A 22848-nucleotide genomic window follows, 5' to 3' on the forward strand; every position below is an offset into this window, starting at 1 on the left:
GAGTTTGTCAGAGAGTTTTATTTGTGTGGGGTTTGTGATGACAGGAGGAACATTTGTGAAAATCAGACTGATTCATACAAGATGCTGGTGTTACAAATGTATTAGAATTGTATGTCATGTGTATATCAAACTAATTTCTACAGACGTGTGTTTTGAAAAGGTATTTGTAAAGTGCTTGTGTCTGTAATGTCTGCACAGTTTGCCTTACTGGACAGAACATAAATGTGCAAGCACTACTGTAACTGTTTAAATGTGTATGTTTTAAAAGAGGAAAATGTAGGGTTAACCTCAGTCCAGCAAACTTTAGAAAACTATCTGAAATTAAATCACTTTATAGGCTAGGCCACAAAGATGCTATCGCACTGTATTGTCTTTGTGGTGAACTAATCACTACTCTGGAAGCATGGAGGTATGCAATTGTTTTATGACTTCAGCAGCTGCCAAAGATCTGAGCAAAAGCCATTTTGTGTGTATTTTTATGGGTAGGTGCTAAATACTGCCAGCAATGGGGGTTTTGCATGGGAACTAGAAGTTAGATGACCAGAAATGATGTCATTCTGCAAGCTATCCCAGCAGTAATATTTTAGATATTGAGAAGTCTATTAGTGAGATAGAGCATTCTGTATTCTGTCTTGGGCGTAACAGCAACAAGAAGAATCATTCACCACATCATCTGCCTTGCTCTATTAAGTAAGTAGGGAATAGTGATTTTTCTTATATTCAGTCAGGAATATAGTGAAGCTTAGTTTAGATATTGCTTTTCTTTATTTGTCTGAGCCTGTCCTTCAATGTTGTTTTAAATATTTGCTGTAGTTTTGAACTCTGATGTCATTGTGAATTGATATTTACTATTGTCTTGCTCTTTTATTATTTTTTATTAAATATGTTTAAACCTTTTATTGTGGCTGATCTTTGTAGAGATATTTATGTTTTGAGAGTACTTACATATTTATTTGATGACACTGTGTGGGCCACTCCTAATAGCCTTGTTCTTGGTCAAATTATCATTTGTATTAATATCAATATCACACAGTAAAATTAGAAATCCTTTGTTAAGGGCCTTAAAGCAGCTGTCAAGGGTTTCTGGTAGCAGTGAAAACTACCTTATAGTCTGAACAAGAGGGGGCATAGCTAGTAAACCTGTGCCAGCCTTTCCCATGTGTGTGTGTGTGTGTGTGTGTGTGTGTGTGTGTGTGTGTGTGTGTGTGTGTCTGTGCAGATCAAATCTCAAAAAAGTGTGTGTGTCAGCTACTTGGTCAGGGATACTGACCAACCACTGGTTAAACAGAGAGAGTGCTAGAGGACTTGGCTTGGAACCCTGGCTAAGGACTCAATTCTATAACTGTGCCAGTGAGGAGTCTTACTGGGGATCTGGAGAAAGAGGGAGAAACCAGCCCCGGACTGACTGTGGTCTCTGTGTGCTCTTAAGGGAAATTGCACTTGATGCAGGGGCCTGCATCTGGAAATACTGTGTGTGTACCTGTTATCCTCCTAGTGAATGTCCCCCAACAGGTGCCAGTGGTGAGGATTGAGGTTCCTTGATTACTGGCCCAGAGGTGGGATATTCATGTCATACTGGTTGGCAGTGGTGGGTCATCACAGGGATACTAATCCAGAGTTTAGCAATGTACTGGGGTAGAGCGAGTCTCCTGCAACATTATTTTACTTATTTGTGAGTAGTAAAAATTTGTTACCAGAACAGAGGTCCCTTACTGAACAGTAGGGCAGTAATACGTTTTGTAGTGCATGGCATTTTTCTGGATGATGAATGGGTTTGTGTGCTTTAGTTGTGAATATGATAGGTAGCTGTACAGTTCAAGCCAGTTTAATCGCTTTAAGCTATGACAGTGGTAGGTCCTATGGGGATCATGGGGGCAAATCTAGCTATTTTATTGTAGCAAGAGGCAAGTTTCTTTCTTTGAGTATTGTTTAAGTTTATTAGTATAGGAGCTGCATATAAAAGAGTTGGTATTAAGAAGGCGGTGGTTAGAGTTTTTCTTGCAGTATCTGTAAGAAATCCATTGATCCTCTAAACGGAGCCCAGTTTCTGGTATGTACATTTAATGGTGTGCAGTATATGCTGGTAATATCTGAGATTGTCATCTTTTATAATGCCTAGAAGTTTACTTTGGGCTACAGTTTCAGTGACAGTATTATTTGCCAGCTTTATGGTAAAAGATTGATTTTGGCAACCTTTTGAGGTAAAATGCATTAACATAGTTTTCTTGGGGTTGAGTAGGAAGTTTGTTCTTTAAGCCAGGTTTCTACAGAGGAGAAAGATTTTGGTTAATATCTTGGAACTTATTTATTGTTGAGGCTGCACATATTAATGTTAAACTGTCTGCATACTGAACTACACTGGCATGGTGAGTGAAGCTGTGGAGGTTATTAATAAATATATTAAATAGGAGTGGACCCATGATAGAGTCCTGAGGGATACCTGTAGTAACTAGTTGAAAGAATGAGTAGGTTTGTTGCCACTTATTGGCTTGTTGCCTCCCAGACAGGTAGCTAAGTAACCAAGACAAGGAGTTTTGTGAAAGTCGTACTGAGGAGAGTTGAATGAGCAGTTGCTGGTGTGAGACAGTATCAAATGCCTTTGACAAGTCTAAGAACATGGTGGACATAAGCAGACCATTGTTTCTATGTTGGTTTATTAAATTGGTAAAATGTAGAAGAACAGTAGTGGTCTACAGCTAGTGAGGTAGTTTTTAGTTTAAGAGTAAAGTGGGTACTGGACTAAAATTGAAAAGCTGTGGGTGGCTTTGGTTGGACAGGGGTGGGGGGATAGATGTATTATTGTCTATGAGAGATAATATTGATTGTGTAAAGTAGGAATTAAACTGTGTGGGGATAGAATCTGCCGTATTGTTTGTTTTTGGAGAGGGAGTGTTGGTCTTGCTAAGGTGATAGTTTATTTAGTTATGACCAAAAAGTTTTGGGTTGTTAAACCTGACCTTTTAAAAAGTACTACAAAGAATTCATAATTACTTCTGATGTATCTCTTCCCTAAAAGCATTGGAAATGTATCAGAAAATAATTAAATAAGGGGACCTGTTCCCAGAGTGTAGACGGATGAAGCCCAGATCGTGATCCAGTCGATATGTGTTCACTTAGTGGCTTGACTGCTGGAGGGAATGGACAGAGAGGGTGTGAGTGAAAAACAGTTGGATCATCCATCCTAGGGTTGGAAAGCAGCTGTGGTTCACTGTTTGGATAGTGTCTAGTAGGTACTCCATCCAAGCCTACTGAATGATTGAGTGGAGAGTAGAATTCCTAAGAATGGACCTACTTAGCACACACCGTCAGGTAGTGTACTGAACATTGAAGTCCTGGGCAACACCTTGGTGGAGGTGAATGTGTTCATCCAGACTTTGGGCTGCTGACTGGGAATAGGATCTCCGGGGGGGGGGGCTAGGTCTGTCTGACTGCTAACCAACGCAGTCTCTACCTTCCTACCCTCACTTCCCTGACTGAAATGAATGGGGTATTGGGGGGAGAGCCAAACCATTAGTCTGTCCTGGGGAACCTGGCATGTTCTGTGAGCCCAATGGGTAGAAGTGTTGCTTGATCAAGTTACTCCAAGGGCCTGATCAGCTCTCTCAGGGCAAACAAATGGGCCAATACAGCATTGTTTTTTGCGCTATTGGGATGATTGGAGTGTGACAGTAGTGGTGGGTGGGTATTAAAATAACAGGAAAATGTTTCACTGTTTTTCACTTTCTGAACCAGAAGCAAAACATGATGGAAGATAACCATTAAAATATGTGAACATCCAGTCAATAGCAACTGAAGAATTCATTTGCTTGTTTTTGGTAATGTAACATTCGTAGGATATGTGTATTTTTCTGTGAAAAAGTGGGAGGGCATGACTAAACTGACTTCTGTTGAATGTAGAAAAAAAGACATTGCAGGCAATTCCCATGTGTTATTACTTTAAAGGTCTTTGTAATATTGGATGCTGAATGGTTGTGGAAATCCAAAGATCTTTATGGTACTATACTTGTTAACATTCCTTTTGAGATTTATAAGAGAATTAGGAAACATAAATAATATACAAATCCAGATATAATAATAGCAACAAGGTACTTCCAGGAGTTATGCTAATGTGGAGGTTAATTAAACCTCAGGGGACAATGCTGACTTACCATATTATCTCTGGTCATATCTTATTGCTTACTTATTGTGCCATCTGGTAGTTAGCATCACTATGATATCTGCCTTAGCTATTAATACAATTTGACAGATATTAGTTGTTTATTAACCATATTTAATTCCAATGATTTTATTCCATATCTTTAAATTAGTTAACAAAATAAATGTACAAACCTTGGGGGAACTTTGACCTTCCCACTGATAGAGACCTTCTAGTAGTTAAATGTGATGGTACTGGTGATGTATGTGTCCTCCTTCCAAAAGCTACTGACTGAAGTACATGGGAGCGTTCAGGATTATAAACATTAAAGGCAGCTCTTCTTTCTTCCAGGTTAACTCCTGAACATCAAAAAATATAAACTGAAACTGATTATAATTAAAAATGGTATCTACACACACAATGACAGTGTATTATATGTACCCTACACATGTAGCAGAAAGCTATGACCTTTCAGCTGGACATGAATTACACCAAATCTGTGTTCAGTATTGCACCATGTTGGACACTGAATAATTAGCTGATAAATGTATTTATTATGATAACACAGGTGAGGTAGTGATAAAATTTAGCATCACTCTAGCTACATCACAAAATCTTATCACGATATTACAGGAAATGTCAGAAAAATCAGACTTACAAATAAATCCAGGTGCACTACAGTACTGCTCTATATCATGATAACAAATGCCAGTAGGTCTGTGTGCCTATAGCTGGTTGACAATACAGTGGCTATAGGATACTATAGCATATACAGGGTAGTGGGGTGACATGGTCTTCTAGAGGCGCGGGGTAAAAGTACTGTATGGGAGGGCAAAATGGTATTTGCTGGTGTTGCTGCTACTGATATCCAGGTAGCTGCAATGAGGGTAGGATATGAACAGTAACACACGTATGGTGTAATGCAGCACATACATCCACTAACTAAATGAACTGTTTTATCTTCAGGTATATAAGTATGGGTATAGCCACACAGGCAGGCACACTCCAGCAGAGCAATGTGCTTCTGCAAGCTGTCCAGAGGCAGGACATGAGCTTACTATAGAAAGGTGGTGTAAGCAAAAACAGACTAGGTCTGGCAGGGCTCAGTGTGAAATGTGAATGCCATGGGAAGCCATAAGGTCCTACAACAGGTGTTAAGGAGGGTTACAGGTTTGTCCTACAAATTAGAAGGCTCAGGATACTGCAATGGGCAGGCTCTTCAGAGGAAGTGGACAACCAACACTGAACAGGCTAAGGAAGTTAGAGTATTTTTCGTGTCACCTTCCAGGCAGTAGGACTGGCCACTCATACCAGATGGTGGCTTGAATGAGGGAACAGGTCTGGTGCCTACTACCCATATGTCTCAAGGCAATGCACCAGGTAAGTATTGCCCATACTATTCTGGTATAACACATAGGTAGGCGTGAAGTGGAACAGATATGACATTTGGCAACCTGCAGCCCTGTCCCCAGACACTTTTTCACTCACAGTACAGGCTCTCTGTGAAGTTCATAGATAATGCAATTTGTCCTTCCTTCCTTTTCCTAAATACCACACAAGTAATAAGACAAAGAAGGGAAAGGGCAGAATGTGCTAATAAATTAGATGAAGTAGAACTCAAATAAACTAGAGAATTTGCTGATGCACTCTCTGATTTCTCCTGCATTGTTTGATTTCTTCCAGAGTATGTTACTGCTCTTGATATGTTCTTCATAGTGAGCCTTGGTTGTGAGTGAAAAAGGGTATGGGGTCCAGCCCATTCACATTTTTAAAAAAAGTACTTACATTTCTTTTGTTCTTGTTGGTCTGCTTAAATGTGAATAACTTGTATGAGAGACAACGGGAGAGAGAGAGAGATAGAGACAGAGAACAAAGACAGAGAGAGATAGATTCAAAGTAGTGGCTAGTGCTGAGCTGCTTCAGTAGCTTAAGCAGTGCAGCCAGAACCTTAAACAAAGGGGTCCAAATCCTACTTGAATCATATATTTTTTTAGCGCTGTGATCCCTGGCTTGGACTATCACCTTCTAATTGAAATAGTAGCTTATCTGAATTCTGGATCATGGAGTTTGTTGATCTCCCTTCAGTGTTGTTTAATTGATAACAAATTCACCACATCTTTCAGTAAGCTGAAATGCTGATGCATACTTGACACACTTCATGCAGCAAAATTTCATTTTCACCTGCATTTACCAAATCTCAATAACATCTTTAACCATAAATTTATGCATTTTTCCTAAAAGTTGTTTGTTAGGATGCCAACCTAATAACATCTGTTACAGCACTGTAGGCTCAAAGTTCCCTTTCACTAAATAAAACAAATTTTGTGGTTCTTTTGTGTTCTAGTTTTATACTTCTTTGCAGAACAATGATTCATTGATAAATTCTTTTTAGTTCAATACAATTTGCCAAAATTCAGCACTCATAACATTGTACACCAGTAGGACATTTATTTTCCTCCATAACTAAAAGTTTACAGTTTAAGCCATTTCACCTGATTTTCATATTAATAAAAAGCTAGTCCTGGAGTTTTATTAATTTTTACTGCCTCTGTTTTCTTGGTAGGGTGACAAATGGACAGTGCAAATTTTAAACCTGGACTAATACATTTGGCAGAAAAGAGATAACAGTACAAAAGACAGTCTGATTGTTAGCACAGATCAAGGATTTTTTTTAGTTGCTGACCTAAGTTTCTCAGAGTTTGGTCTGCAAAAAAAATATGCTGTCCACAGAAACTCCCAAATCAGCATATTTTAGCACTATTTAACATTTTACTTCCCTTCCATTTGTAAAGTGCATTACAATGATCTACATTTTTCTAAGTACAATGTCAGATGACATTCAGCATTCAAGCAAGCTTATTATTTAGAAATCCTACGAAGCTTCTTGCACTTTTTCATGATTTGCCAGAGGAGTTGAGAAAAGCCAATGGATGATCTGAGTGCTCAGATATGGCCACAACAGAGTCACCCATTGAAGGCTGAGGCAAACAGAAAGCTAGAGTGGTAACTGAAGCCTCCCTGGATGGCTTTCCCTTCTTGGGAACCAGAGGGAGAATATCTGAGGAAACAGAACCCTGATCCATCACTCTACTGGAAAGAGATTTGACGTTTTGGTTTTCTAAATGTAATGAAAGGATATTATGTCTGCTTCTTAGAGTTTTAGTAGCAAAAGATGAACAAATTGACGACTAAGTATTGTGTTCCTCCTCGAAATGAAAATAACAAAACTTGTGATAATCTTTATAGGGTATCGGGAGACCCCAAGAACACTTTCTCTTTCTCTTAGACAAATATTCTTAGAAAAATGCAAGATAGTCCCCAACTGGTTACTTATCTATGCACTTTTTTATAAACTAGATGGCTAACAACCTACACAGTCTCAGCAAAGACAGAGACTTGCTGGCTGTTTCAACTGCAACAAAGTTCCGAGTTTTGGTGCCCATACATCTGTGTTTATACTAGCTCACCCTTCAGATCTAACAGTTGTATAGCCGCATGGAAGTTGCCCTTAAGGTTTGGAATCTGGCCAGACATCTAATCTTGGCAAGATATGTTCCATAGGCTACTGCAACAGCAATCTAATGGTGATTATCAGCACATATGTCAGTATGACAATCTCATCTCTTCTGTCAGAGCCAGGCATTATTACTGTGTACAGTAAACTCTCAATTAACTGGCACCCATGGAGATTGGTAGATGCCAAATAATGGTCGTTTCTGGTTGCTTGAGACTTACTATTAAAATAGGCTTGACTAATTCCATACTATATATTATTTATTTGGTTTGACTTGTTCTCAGGTTGAGGAGAGAGGGAATTTATTCATATCTTCTTTTTTAAAACTCTAAAACTCTAAAAATGGAAGGTGTGTGTGTGTGTGTGTGTGTGTGTGTGTGTGTGTGTGTGTGTGTGTGTGTGTGTGTGTGTGTGTGTGTGTGTGTGGAACAGAAAGTGTAACTCATGAAAATTGTACTGTATTTCTTTGATTTTTTTTGCTGGTTGCTTGAGTTCCGATTAACTGAGAGTTTACTGTATAAACCTAGCACAGCAACAACATTTAATCATACTAGACTTACCATTGCTTTAACTAGTCCAGTTCTTTTTACCACGTTGACTTCCTTTGATTAGGAAAGATTTCCTATTGGATATTTTGCTATAGTTAACATAGTCCAAGAAATGGCCAAGCACCTTTTTCAAGCCAATGCTAATCTATGGATAGAGCATACAAATGTGAGCCGTCATAAATACCAGTAAATGTTGAAGATGGTAAAAAAAAAAAAAAAAAAAAGAAGCACATCTCCCATATTATCAATGAAAGGGAAAACATTTACAAGACTTAAAAAAATCTGATTCAGGGAATACATGGTAGTAGTTCTGGTCATATGGTTTAAATTCAGTCTTGCCACAAAAGTATTTGCTAACTGTTTCTCCTCTTTTGGTAGTTTAGAAAATGGGCAGCAAGGATACGACTGAAAAAGAAATTAATATAAAAATCACCAGATTAGTTAGAAGTTATATGATGAGAAATCCCTAGATGGCTAGTATATTTATTTTAGATTCTGTAGTTAATCTGAATGAAGCACTTGATGCTGTAAAGGAGCAGATATGTGATGTCAATGAAAGAAGGAAGTGTAGGCAAGAAGAATGTAGAATGATGAATACCACTGAAGAAAGTACTGCAATTACAGATAATCAGTTCAACTGTACCCCAATCAGGTTCTGTAAAAAGACGATAGCAGGTGGGGGGAATGCTTTAGTTGAAAAAAAAAAAGGTTAAGGGTGAATGATAACGGAGAACATAAGAACTCCCAAAATAAATGAGTCTTGTGTGGTAAATCTGATAACAGAACAAGTTTGGATAGTATGAAACTCTAGTTCAGATAGGTTGTCTTGTGTATATCAATATGCTGGGAGTATATAGACAGAGAACATATAAACTCCCCAGTTTATCATTCAGATTAAGGTATGCTTGATAGATTCACTCCACTCATGCATAAAGAAGCCACAGAACAGAGAAATATTTTTAAAAAGTTAAAAACTGATATGAAATACAAATGTTGAAGGTGGGAGGGAATGTTTGGAAGGGCAGGAGAAAGGAAGTTTGATAGAGAGGTACCCCTTGAGGGTGAGTTTTGTGGATAAAGACAATAGAGAAGGGTACTGCTTTATCCAGAAGTTTGTACCTTGCTTCAGCAAGGTGCTGAGGTTTATGAATTTGAAAGCTTTATAAACAATCTAATCTATTAATAGAAAGATGTTTATATGTAGCAAAGGCACAACAATGAAGATATCACAGATCTCAATACATTTTGGCCATAGGCCATTAGATCCAGTTTTGCAAAAATGAGGTATTTCCTTACAGCCACTTGCTCACTTTAGAGACAGACACCTAAATAAAATGAAAGTCACTACCTTGTTAGTGTGATTATTTCCTTGTACTGTAGCACTTACTGTAGTTACTGAATAAAAAAAATTACAAAATAGTAATCCACTGTTTTTTGTTTGGAGACTTGCCATGTCTTTATATTTAGGGAAGATTTTAATTTCTACTCACCTCTAATTGAAATATTATCTGTTTAGTTCACAAAATTGCTTAAATTCCTATAGTTAATAAGGGCCTATATTATAAAGAGAAATGTTTACTTACCCAAACATCTAAACGTCGACTCGTCTTCATCGAACCACGAAAACATCGATCGTCCAGAAGCGTGAAAGCGGAAATGTCAAATCATCATGGTTGGCCCTTCTGCAGTATAGCTCCGTAAGGTAAGTGTGCGATAGTTATGGACCTTAGGGTTAGGGTGCGGGTTAAGGTAAGTGCATCGATGGTAATGTATGTTAGATTTAGTGTAGGGTTAGAAGTAGGGTTTTGTTAAGTGTATGTGTGTGGATTATTTAGTTTGTTTGGGTTTAGCTTTTTAAGGTAAGTGTGCGATAGTTACGGACCTCAGGGTTAGGGTGCGGGTTAAGGTAAGTGTATACATGGTGGTATATGTAAGATTTAGTGTAGGGTTAGAAGTAGGGTTTAGTTTAGGGTTAAAAGTAGGCTTTTGGTTAGTGTATGTATGTGGTTTATTTAGTTTGTTTCTGTAGGTAGTATGTAGCGGGCAGTGAGGTGGGACAAGTATGACAGTTCAACTTTTTGAATTTCGTGGTTTAGGGCGTTCGGTGCTGCGGTAGCATTGTCACCTCACAGTTAGACGTTGCCCGTTCGATTCTCAGTTAGAGCGTTTTCTGTGTAGCGACATGCGTGAATGGGCATTCCTTTGTTGAAGGTTGTGCGTTAGGCCCGGCAAGCCAGTACTTATCTACTGCCAATCATTAGCAGAACGGAGTTCCGCTGTGGTGACCCCTAACCGGGAAAAGCCAAAGGACACAAACAGGGCGTTTGGTGTATATGCGGTTCGCGGAATATGTGTCGACGTTTAGGTATTCGGGTAAGTAAACTTTCGTCTTTATAATATAGACCCATTCAATAAAGCTTCATTACACATTGTGTGTCCTAACTGTGTGGGCAGTACACAACTTTAGCTGTTACTAAACACAGGTGTCAACACTCTAACTGAATGACATCCAAAAGGACAACTGGTGCAAATGCAGTTCAGAATGGAAAGATTTCTCCTTCATACATATTTAGATGCGTACATGAACACACACACACACAGACACACAAATACATATGCACACATATATCAGGGGTGAATGGTGGGACTGCAGGTATCAAATGAATGTACTAGGGCAACATCTGGGTAGGGTCAATACAGGACATGATGTAAACTATTAAATAAGTGAACATACAGCACTGCATATGATAAGCAGTATCTTGTAGCACTCAGTCATATTTTCTACATTTCTGAGTTGTACACACTGAACTTTTGCACTCTACTAGCATGATTGGGTTTGGCATATTGGTTAAAGTCTTTGCCTCATAGACACAAAGTACAGGGTTTGATTCTGACCTTTGGTTAATGGCTAGGCTTAAAACAGCCCTAGAGGGCAGATAGCACACTCTTTACTTATGAACCTAAAAATTAAGTATATGAATTCCCCACTGTCCTAGCCTTGATATGGTCTTAATCCAAAGTCAATATATAAGCCCATCAAGTATGGCTGGTACATCCTTGCATACTAAGCACTTGTTCAGTCATCAGCTGATCATCTCAAGTGATACATCTACATACATTCAACTACCTTTATAGTCTTTTGATTCCTTTGGGTATATAACTGCTGCAACACATTCATATTGCCTACCATCTCTGTGCTACTACTGTATGCAAAGTTGTATGTTTCTGTGATGAAGCATCTGAAAATGAACTCTTGGGATCTAGTAAGCTTACTCAGTAAACAAGGACCAAACATGTCTGGCAGTTAGCAAAGAGGATTAAAGCTGTGGGCTGTTAGTAAGATGCTTCCTGTAGTGCAGGCCTTGATTCCCCAAGCCTCCATTTTCTTATTCTGGAACTCTTGATTAAGTCACTTAACAAAACAGAACATTGCGAAATTGTGGTATGCTTCTCAGTGATCTTATGGCTAGCGACTACCTATGAAGTAAACTTGCTTTGTCCACCAGCTTTTGTGCTGAAACAAATCTGTAGTACAAGTGTCTGGAACGGGTCTATATCAGAAGAGCGAACACTTAAAATAGCGAATGCTCTTCTGTCGAACTGAAAAACATGAAAGCTGACAATGTCGAACGCAGAGATCAGCTTTCACCAACTTAAATATACCAACTCCGAGATTGCACCACAGTGGAGCAAACAGCAAAGTCCTGAGAATGGCCCAACGATTTTTTTTCCCTGTGAAAAACATCCCTGTTCCATGCCTTCAGCATTGTCAGCTTTCATTGTTTTCAGTTCGACAGAAGAACATTCATTCTTCTGATAGGATCCCGTCTGGAAACTGAACTTAGGAAACAGCAGTGCTGTGCTTATTTCAATACATAACTTGATTTTTTATAATGATCTCTTAGATATCTAAACTAGAAAAGGGAATCAATAGGAAAACAATAATAAAAACATTTACAAGAACTAAAAATTAAAATGGGGGGATATAAGAGAATGTTACAGGATCCATATGCAAGCAGGTATTATCACTATGGCAACAGAAGACAGCAAATGTATAGGAAAATACACAATATGCTAGATTTTTATGATTTTAATGATGCATCTCATTTTGGTACAAACAATAAAGTATCCCTATAGTGCTGCTCTTTAATTTCCAGCTGCTTCTTACACGACTGGCACTCATTTTACTGGAACAGTTTCACAAATGGCAACAAAACCATACCTCACACACATCAAACATAAAATAAAGAAGGTAAGCAAGGTGGTTAAAGAAATACAGATGACTTTAACAAAGTTAACCAACATCAGATATAATTTGCACTTTTCTGTATGTAACAAGCAATTCTCATTGTGTTTTCAGTCATAGCCAGCTTGTTAACTTGTTATGTGTTCAAGACAAGGATGTCAAATGTCATCACGACAATACAGCAAAGCAAAGCTTGAGAGTTTATTTTTGACCCAGATGACTATCAGATGCTTGGATGCTCTCCTTTGGCTCCCTTACTGACTACTTAAGCTGCCTGATGGGATGGAAGGAGACTGGGAATTATGGGTTGATAATGGTATCACTCCCCCTGGCTGAGGTTGTTGCTTCACATAAATTGGTGAGATGGCTGTGTATTAAGTCCTACCTTTTCCACTGACTGTTGACATTTAGTGGAGCAGGATGTGCAAATATGAGGTGTGGCTTGTGAGTATATGACCACCCTGGTCTGCCTCCTCAGTCTACCCACACATTCCAGCTTGGTGATATTCCTGAGTCCTGGTCTCCACTAAGATTCAGGAGATTTTCCTTTTGCAGCTCACATCCTTCACCTCTAAGATAAGCATGCCCATTCTCATGGACAGCTCTGTTAAGTACCTGAGCTATTAAACTCAGGTCACTAAAGGTGAAGTTAGGGCTTCACCCCTCTGTTCCACCAGGCTTGCTTGTGAAGCATGAGGGGTGAATCTTGATATTTATGTCAAGAACACATGGCAAATAGTTATGGTCAGAGAAACCTGTTCATAAGTCTGTGTAGTATATGGAGCTTCAGCTGCTTCAATGCAGTACTAGCTACTGAGAAAAGGAGTTTAACAGTGCAAAATATTTTACAGATTTTAAAGATGTTACCATTTACAGCGATTCTTCTGTGTTGGATCCTTTGATTGCTCTAGTGGAAGATTATAGTACAACAGCTCTGAAAGGTGCATGCCAAAACATGTTATGCACCTCTTTGATATCAGAGAGGTGAATAACAAGGTTGTCTTTTTCCTGATTTCAAAGCATAATCAGTATACTCCATATAGTGCATAGAAGGTCATGATTGGGTCTCTGTTAATAACTGGGTTGTTATTTGTTTGAGACATTAATATCAAGAAATTTACTTGTTTTGTCTAGATATATTGTTATACATAACTTCTGGATCTAAGGTGATCCAATCCTGCTTATTCAACATCTAGGAATAAGTCCCAAGCAAAACCTCCTGGGAGGCTAAGAGAGAATCCTATGCAATCTGGTGGCTCTGAAGGTGAAAGTATGCAAGGAAGCTTGAGCTGCAGCTGCACAAGTATCTAAAAATGAAGCATTATCAAAGAAGGCATTATAGGTAGCTACAGCTATAGTAGAATGAGCTTTTGCAGTTAGAGGAAGCTGCTTGCCATACTTTTTGCAATACCATTTGTTTCAATAAGTAAACCACCTTGCCTGATTCAGTTTAGAGACTTTCTACCCCAACTTGTTTTGTACAAGTGAAGCAAACAGAAGATTATCTTTTCTGAATTGTTTGGTTCCATGCAATTATAATCTCAACTGCCTGTGAACACCTGGACATTGCAAGGGTTACTCTCCTTTACTGGAATAACTTGGGGGAAAAAGTTGGTAAGCTTAACTGCTTGATTCAATTTAGTCTCAGTGGCTACCTTTGGCATAAAATATGAGTTAGTATGAAGGTTTAGCCTGCCCTTATAGAAGATCAAATATTGACAGTCAATGCATAACGTTTGAAGTTCAGACATTTATCTAGCTGAAGTAATCGCTACCAAAAAACTTTCAGGTAAAGTACTGTAGACCTGATGATGATGCTGGTTTGGAAGCAGGTACAGTTAATTTCTGCAGCACAAATTTCAGGCTCCATGGAGACAGTAGATTATTTAATGTCAGCCTAGAAAGACAAATGTCTTAAAGGGAAGCTTAAGAGAAGCCAGAGAGATGTTATGGAAGTCCTGGGGGGGGGCGGGGGGGGGCAACTGTATGCAGCTAAAATATACACTTTGATAGATAAAAAAAGACATGACTTAAAGATTTCAGACAAGTAATCCATAACAACTAGAAAAGGAGATGAAACACTCCTGGCATTCTGCCATACTCTGGACTTATGTTTATTTCCTTTTTATTTGGATAACCCTGGAAGGATAAAGAACATCCCAGTTCATCATGGAAATACAGTGAGGACTGTCCCAGGGAGTGGTCTGGGTGAGGCTTCCATGATAGGTGATTAAGTGAGATTCTAAAAGGTCTCATAGACTTCCCCAGAAGATAAGGCCACAAAACAGTGAGGACCAAACCTTCCAGGCTCAAAAGGGAGTTATGAGAATACCCTTGGACTTCTTGGATCTAACTTTCTGTATGCATTTGGGCAAAAAGAGCATAGTAAGGCTTGCCCCAGTGGCATAAGATTCTGTGTGCAACTAAAACTTCCAGAATATGGGCTTCTTTCAGAAAACACTTTTTAACATAACCATTGTCACATGGAATTTCTGCATGGTGGATGAGATTAAGTTCCTTCCTGCTTGTTTATGTACCATGTCATGGCCACACTGTCACTATGAATGGCAAGAACACCATGTGGGAGAGAATGCTGAAGTGTTTGCAATGTAAGAAGTACTGCTCTTATCTCCAGCAGTTATATATGCAGTTTGGCCTCAGGATGTGAAACTACTATTTGGACTGCCCTTCCCTGACCATTCAAGTGCTGAGGTATCTGTGGTGATGGTCACTATGCCGTGGAGAAAGGGATTTCCAGGAGCCAGAATAGATGTGTGTATGTATGTCAACCAGTGAGAAGAGATTTGTAAGATCTGGAAAACATGATCTGAAAACTGAGATTATCCATTATATGACACCATTACATTGGAAGGATCCACTAAAGAACTCTCATGTGGAACCTGGTATGAGGAACTAGGAAAATGGTGGTTGCCATCAGTATCAGAGCTTTGATGCAAATGTGGGAAAACACTGAAACTTTTTAGAATAGCATTTACTATTCTCTGGATAGTCAGAATTCTTTCTTGATGTAATTTGACTCTACAAGGGCTTCAACTTTGACCTTCCAGGGCTTTCTGTGATGCCTAAGGGCTGGTATGGGATCAGTAAGGAGTCCTATTCGTTCAGCAGATTCTCCATCATTGGTGTGGCTAGGAGTCAGTTATCTAGACAGGGGAAATACTTTTCTCCCTGCAGCCTCTACTGAGCTGCCACCATGGTCATAAATTTGAAAAATATCTCAAGTGCTGTGGTGAGACCAGACAGAAATGTCTGAAATTGGTAATGATGAAGTTTTGCTCAGAGGTGTGGAAACCTTCTCAACACCCACATTATTTAGATGAGCAAATGAGCATCTCAGTGCACTAGAGAGCAAATCCATTTTCCTTGTGTCTATGTAAGGGAGCACTGTTTGCACTAATATAATATGTAATGGAATCTAGAGGATGAACTGATTTGGACTGCTTAAATTTATGACTAATAAAAGTACCTCTGTTTTCTTTGGCAATAGAATAGTGAATAATACCCAGAACATTTATGATCTTGAGAGACCTGTTGAATGTCTCTCTCTCTTCTTTAGAAGGCTGATGAACTCTGGTTTTCACTGCCTTTCTTTGACAAGGTGGGGGGATGTCATTTAATGGAAAGGTGAAGGCCCGGGAAGAGTATGGAAGGGTAAGCTGTGGCCTATGAATATCAAAATACTGATCCGTGGGTCCTGCATGATGGCCCACCAAGCAGGGAAATGGGGAACAGGTGACTGCTGATAGCCTCATTGTGGAACAATCATAGAAGCCTTTAGAGATTGGTTGTGCTTCTGCTGTGGAAGCCATGCTTGAATCACATCTCCTAATACTGTCACAGCACTTTGGGTCTTGCCATCTTTGTGCTCTCTTGAAGTATCTTCCTGACCTGTAGCCTGAAAAGGTCACATCCATTATAAGGGGCATTTAGAAAGGTCATCTTAAAGTTCTGTGCAAATTCTGTCATAAACAGGCAAGGCAACAGACTGTAGTACTTGGAAGTACTGACCTAGCCAGTCCATCTGCAGAATATCTTTCAAGGAGCATGGGTAAGTTTGAGACTAGTATCATGGTAACTGCATGGAAAGTCAGTCGTGTCTCAAGGCCTTCTTAATCGTCTGGCAACCATTTCAGTGGCTTCTGGATCACACAATATCCCACTAGATATTCATTATGCAGGCTAAATAACATACTGCCCTAACTGCAAAGGGACAAGATGCATACATATACTTTCTTTAATGATCCAGAACCCTAGATTACTTGTTTCATGGGTGGATCATAAAAACATGAAGGCTTGTTTCCCTTTTAAGAGCTGCTGCTGTTGCAATGATGGAATTCACAATAGGTGGCTTTACAAGCCAGTCCCAGTCTGGAAGTGATCAGAAGGCATTGTTTGGTGTTCTTAGTCATCAGGCTGCCATATTAAATGTCCACTTAAGTCTTGCAGATGGCCAAGGATGTCATCATACTCTTTGGGGGGGCAGCACTCAGAAGCTGTGATGGGACAGCAGAAAGCCTCCTGAAGGACCTTTTCTGGAAATGAAGGACTACAAGATGGCCACTCTCACTTATTTTGCAAAAGTTCAAAAATTTCTACAGATTTGGGGGTCACTGGGAGTAGGGGTGCCACCCTCATCCACAATGATGATATCTGGCATGAAGACTCTAAATGAGAGTTGAGATACTTAATCCTACATTTACTATTCCTCAGACCCTTTGAAGAGAAATTGTCCCAGGATGAATAATCATGAGAACGGCCAGATCTGTAACTGTGAAGTTTCTCAAGGTTTTCCACTCATTAAGTCCTACAGTGAGACAGTTACTGGGTGGAAACTGGGGTGCCAGCCATAGTGTGGGAATACTTATGAGCAGAGGGATGAAACCTGGTGTTAGAGTTGGCTCCTGAATACCTGCAGGCAAACTGTGCAACAGTTCTGAGAGATAATCCAATATCAACTCCGGTATTGGAGCTCATGTCATCAAATGTTCAGATGCTGATGATGCTGATGATTGAAAAAGCACCAAAAGAATTGGTGCCCAAATCACCCTCAGTCACCAGTCCTGAGGATTGATGTCAAGGAACCATTGGCACCAAGATATTAGTATTACGACAGCTAGCTGTTTGCTGGAACCAAATGTGAGACCAAGGCCAAAGGCACAAAAGGCTTAACACCAGTTGAACTGAAGTAGGTGACACCAAGGTACCTGTCAGAGCTGGTAGCAGCTGAGACTGGATACTACCATTTTCCTCTTTAACTGGTACAGAAATATCAGTTGATAGGAGAAAGATCCACAATTAAACTCAGCAGTGTTGCAATCCGAAAAGTCAGCATCCAATTAAGGTGCAGTAAAAATGTATTTATATTTTGACAAGCATTTTGAATGTGCACGTTTAGGAGGGTGTATGTATGAATATATATATATATATATATATATATATATATATATATATATATATATATATATATATATATATGTGTGTGTGTGTGTGTATTTAGCTTCTATTTTTAATGAATGTATTTTCTATATTTATCTGGGCTCTAATGCTTTTCGTCAGTTTGAGCCCATATTTTTTCTTATTGATTTAGTTAGTGATATAAGATCATATGAAATTCTATAATGCTATATCATTCCATCCATCCATCCCTCCACAACCTCTTTTCCCACCTATGCCTATGGAGTCGGGATGTCACTTGAACAGTTACAATCATCTACAGCCAAGTGTTACGCCACAGGTTGGCTTGCTCTGCCACGGTAGTTCTTCCACACCACAGACTCACATGTACACTTACACCTATGGCCAGTTTAGAGTGCCCAATCCACCTACTGCATGTCTTTGGAATGAAATCAGAGCACCTGGTGGAAACCCTTGCGAACACAGGGAGGACATGCAGATATGCTACACCATTGTTTTTCACTATTAGATCTGGCACTGAGGAAGAAGCTTTGTGTTTGAAACTGATATGCCATTTAATCTGCTACCTTGTTTTTCCACCTGTTGGTTGGTATAAATAATGGTTTTGTTACACATTACTTAACTGCTGACTTTTTGGACTGCAACAGTGTGGGGTGGTTGTGTGTATTCACTGTTGGTTGATGCTGCCTGCTGGCCTTTCAGAGCAAGTTGCAGGTCCTCTACACCATGCGTTTGCTGTGGTCTTAATTGTGCTTTGTTGCAATGCCAGTTTTGTGGATTTACAACTATTGCTTTTGGTGCACAGTTCTAACCATACCTATACAGCTTTAAATTTGACTCTGGATAAAGATGATGTTCAACCTTTTAATACTCACTTGTCAGCAATATACTATCCTTTGAAAAATTCAGGTGCTGTAAATGATATAGATAACACTGAATCTTTTTTCTGATTTAATTGCTCCTACTAGAAAATTATGAAGTACTGTCTGACATTAACATTTATTAAAGGACTAAAAATAACTAATATACCACCACGAGTTGTTGAACTAAATAGTTTGGACGTTGATGACAGTTTAACCAAAGAGTGGAATCAGGTTTTACAAGTAGCAGGTGCTTATTGACTTTCATAATAGACTTATTAGTAAATTACAACACATAGTGTTTGAACTTCGTGATAAAATCAAATACTTTGTTAATCATAATGATTATTCTTCTGTTTTGGAGCAATTAATGTGAAATATGTCTTCCTTAGAAAATAAGCTACAAGATAAAAAAAAATCCAAAAATATAAAAAAAAATGAATGGCTATACATTTAACCAATAGTTTACTTGGAAAAATATATAAAAAGCAGCAATTTACTTAATACTAGCAGTAAAAATGAGAATGAAAAAACAAAAAGAAAAAAAAAAGACATTTTAGATATTTGAGTTCCAAACGTGGTGCTTCATCTGTTTTACTATTGTTGGTGCCTCTTTCATGACCGATATAAACAATGGTCAGTAATCTATAACTCCTGTCACAAGAAAAGAACAAAAACAATTGGTCTCTTTTTGAGGAGGAGGAGGTCAGTGTGAAAACTTAAGATCAGATAGGCAAATTATGGAGTGCTTCCAGAAATTCATGGACAAAGAGATATTAGCAAATCAGAAAGTACAGTTGTGGAAGTAAACTTACAATAACAATAGAAGTTTGAATGATCACTGCTGCAGTAGTCTTAGTTATACAGGTTGTATCCTGCAACATGATACAACAGCCAGTCAACTTTCAAAGCTTCAAGGGCACCTTCTATGTGTCCAAACCCTTATTCAGCTCAAGTTGAGCTGAAGAGAATGAGTGGTTTGGGCACCAAACCCTTTACAGCTTTCATACCACTGAGGCTAACGTACTTGAAAAGGACAATGCTAAGAAAATACACACAGAGGTCCTTAGCTGGCAACAAAAAACATATAAAATGGGGGGGGGGGAGCAGCTACTGCAGCAGTGATCATTATAGCAATAACCCACGCCTGGGTGTGGGTAATGCGGGATTTACCCACGGTTGGCATGGTTTGGTTAGCCCGGGACCAAACAAAGACAACCGTGGGTAAATCCGCATTACCACACCCAGAAGTGGTTATTGCTATTATACTATGACATTATTTAAGAAAAGAAATAATTACTTTTCTTAAATAATGGCATTGTATAACGCCTCTTTGCTGCCCTTCTGCAGCTGTCTGGTATCCGCGGCAGTTCTGATGTACTGCGCATGCCTCGCAGTACATCAGAGCTGTGGCCAAAAGCAACGGAGAAAGCAAGATCTCCGTTGCTTTTATTCGCTATGTTAAATGGGTTTAACATAGCGAGACAGCTTTAAAATGAGCAACGGAGATGCCCGTTGCTTATTTTAAAGCTGTCTCGCTATGTTAAACCCATTTAACATAGCGAAAGCAATGGAGATCTTGCTTTCTCATTGCTTTTTAAACCTGTCTCGCTATGTTAAATGGGTTTAACATAGCGAGACAGCTTTAAAATAAGCAACGGAGATCTCCGTTGCTTATTTTAAAGCTGTCTCGCTATGTTAAACCTATTTAACATAGCGAGACAGGTTTAAAAAAAAAAGCAACGGAGAAAGCAAGATCTCCGTTGCTTTTTACACACTGTGTCGCTATGTTAAAGGAGTTCAACATAGCGAGACAGCTTTAAAAAAAGCAACGGAGATCTCCATTGCTTTTTTTAAACCTGTGTCGCTATGTTAAACTCTTTTAACATAGCGAGACAGTGTTTTAAAAGAGACTTATACTAATGGAAAAGTCCGGCGACGGACCTTTTTCCATTAGTATAAGTCGATTTACAACGTGCACGCTGGCCAATCAGCGTGCACGTTTTGGAATATTAATGGGGGGTCATGGTATAATTGAACATCTACTGTTATGGTGAGCTTACTTACACAACTTACATCCATTTACTAATATATGATTTTCTAGTAAGGGGTTTTCTTGCCACTTTAAATACTTGATGCACATCCTCAGAAAACAGATGCCTACAGGGTATTAAGATTCTATCATCGAGGCAGTTAATTGCAGTTGTTTGGGATCGAGGTGTAGCAGTCACCCATTACCCTGTGTGAGTAAGTCCAGTCTGTGAGGATGTTTGTGGTAATTTACCCAACATTTCCAAAAGAAAGGAGAGTAAATGTTGTCTGGGCCAGAAGGGCGCCACCACAATGTATGTTGGAGACTCCTTCTGAATCTTCAGAATGAAGCTGAATATTAGCATATAAGAACATTCCAGTTGAAAGACAAGAAAAAGAAAAAGAATATGTCTTTCAGGCCTTCTTGCATGGAGTCCTGGAGTAAATATTTGTGAAATGATTGTTGTGAGTAGAGGTGAGAAGATCTGTCAGAGGTGTTCCCCACAGCTGGGTGGGCTCCTGGAAGACCATCTGATTCAATTTCCTTTTGTGTGGGCCTGTCCTGGTCCTGCTCAGGTTATCTACCGCACAGTTTTTTTTTCTGACAGTATGTAAGATGCTCATAGAGTGAGATTGTGCTGTAAAGCTATATTCCAGGCTACCATGAAAAGTCGGCACAGAGGGTAAGATCTGAATCCCCCCATTTGTTTATGTACACATCACTGTGGTGCTGTCTGTAAACACTCACAGTAGTCCTGGAGACCATAGATGATAGGGAGAATTTTCAGCATTTATACAGGCCAACATCTCTTTCACATTTAAGTGTTTTGGTCTGTTTTTTCTGTTCCAAAGAGCCTGCACTTTTATCTACATAGAAAATGTTCCTCAAATAAAGTCTGAGTTGTCTGTTGTTTTAGATTGTCCTAAAACTGTAAGTGAAAAGGGAGACCTGTATTCTGATAAATTTCATCTCTCTACTAAAAAAAAATCTTCATTTTCACAAATACAATTGGAATCTGGAATGTCAGAGGATATAGATGTTGGGGCCATATAGATTTTAGGTATTATTGAATTTTTCTCCTTTGAAGTCTTCCTAGAGGAGTTACAAGAGTCACAAACACCATAAAGTCCCGAATCCTGAGAAATTCCCTGGTTGACAGAGGAGCCTGAGTAGAAAAACTCAGGAATAGATCTAGATACATATCTACTTTTTTCCTGTGGAAGAAAAGCTATTTGAACTGAGGTATCTATGAGACACCCCAGAAAAACAATCCCGTGAGCAGGAGTCAAACATGAGTTTTGTGTGTTCTCTTGGAAGGCTTGTTTATGCTGGAGATCCCTGACGCAAGTCTGAGATTTCTGACACTTTGAAAAAGACCCTGCAAAGATAAGCAGGTTACCTGAGTAAAGACAATGTGAATCATCTTGCTGCCTAGAGTAGGCGATCAAAGGAGTTAGACCCTTTGCAAATATCCATGGAGCAGTGAATAGTCCCAGAAAAAAATGACAGGATTAGTGCAGGCTATGTAAAAGGACCTAATTATTCAAGTATGAACAGTGTTCAGTCTCACAGATTCCAGTGGATGTGCATCAGGGTTCAGCCCTAAGCCCACTACTGTTTATACTGGTGATGAACTACATACATCACCAAACAGGTTGGAAGGGACAGATCAACAGATTTGCTGCATTCAGATAATGTGGCATTGCAGACAGACTCTAAGCAAAAACTTCAGTAAAGGATAGGGGAATGGAATGAAAAACTGAAGGGACATGGGGTAAATGATTACAGATAAGTCAGCTGCAATGACAGCAAATGACGGAAATCAAAAGAAGCTGAGAATTGAGATAAAAGGGAAAGTAGTGGAACAGGTTAATAGCTTCAGATATCTGGGAGAGGTGGTTGAGGAGAAGGGAAGCCTGAGTGAGGAAGTCAAAGCTAGAATCAGAAGGGCTGCAGTTGACTGGCAGAAAGTGTCAGGGGTAGTCTATGACAGAAGAATGCCAAATAAGCTGAAAAGGAAGGTGAGGAAGCAGAGCAGGTGAGGAAGCTAGAGGTGATGGACATGAAGTGCTTGAGA

The 22848-nt window shown here is 39.2% G+C and overlaps 1 protein-coding gene across 1 annotated transcript in view; it reads right to left on the minus strand.

Annotated features, from left to right (window-relative positions):
- The window catches only part of LRRC72 (leucine rich repeat containing 72), an 833487-nt gene that overhangs the window by 327251 nt on the left and 483388 nt on the right, over positions 1 to 22848 (minus strand). Inside the window, exon 7 of the mRNA XM_044065565.1 lies at positions 4330 to 4494. Within this exon, the coding sequence (XP_043921500.1) occupies positions 4330 to 4494 (165 nt within the window). The remainder of the gene's footprint in view (positions 1 to 4329; positions 4495 to 22848) is intronic.

The sequence above is a fragment of the Protopterus annectens genome, chromosome 3.part0 (genome assembly GCF_019279795.1).
Source record: "Protopterus annectens isolate FY-2018-M chromosome 3.part0, PAN1.0, whole genome shotgun sequence".
Taxonomy (NCBI): domain Eukaryota; kingdom Metazoa; phylum Chordata; order Ceratodontiformes; family Protopteridae; genus Protopterus; species Protopterus annectens.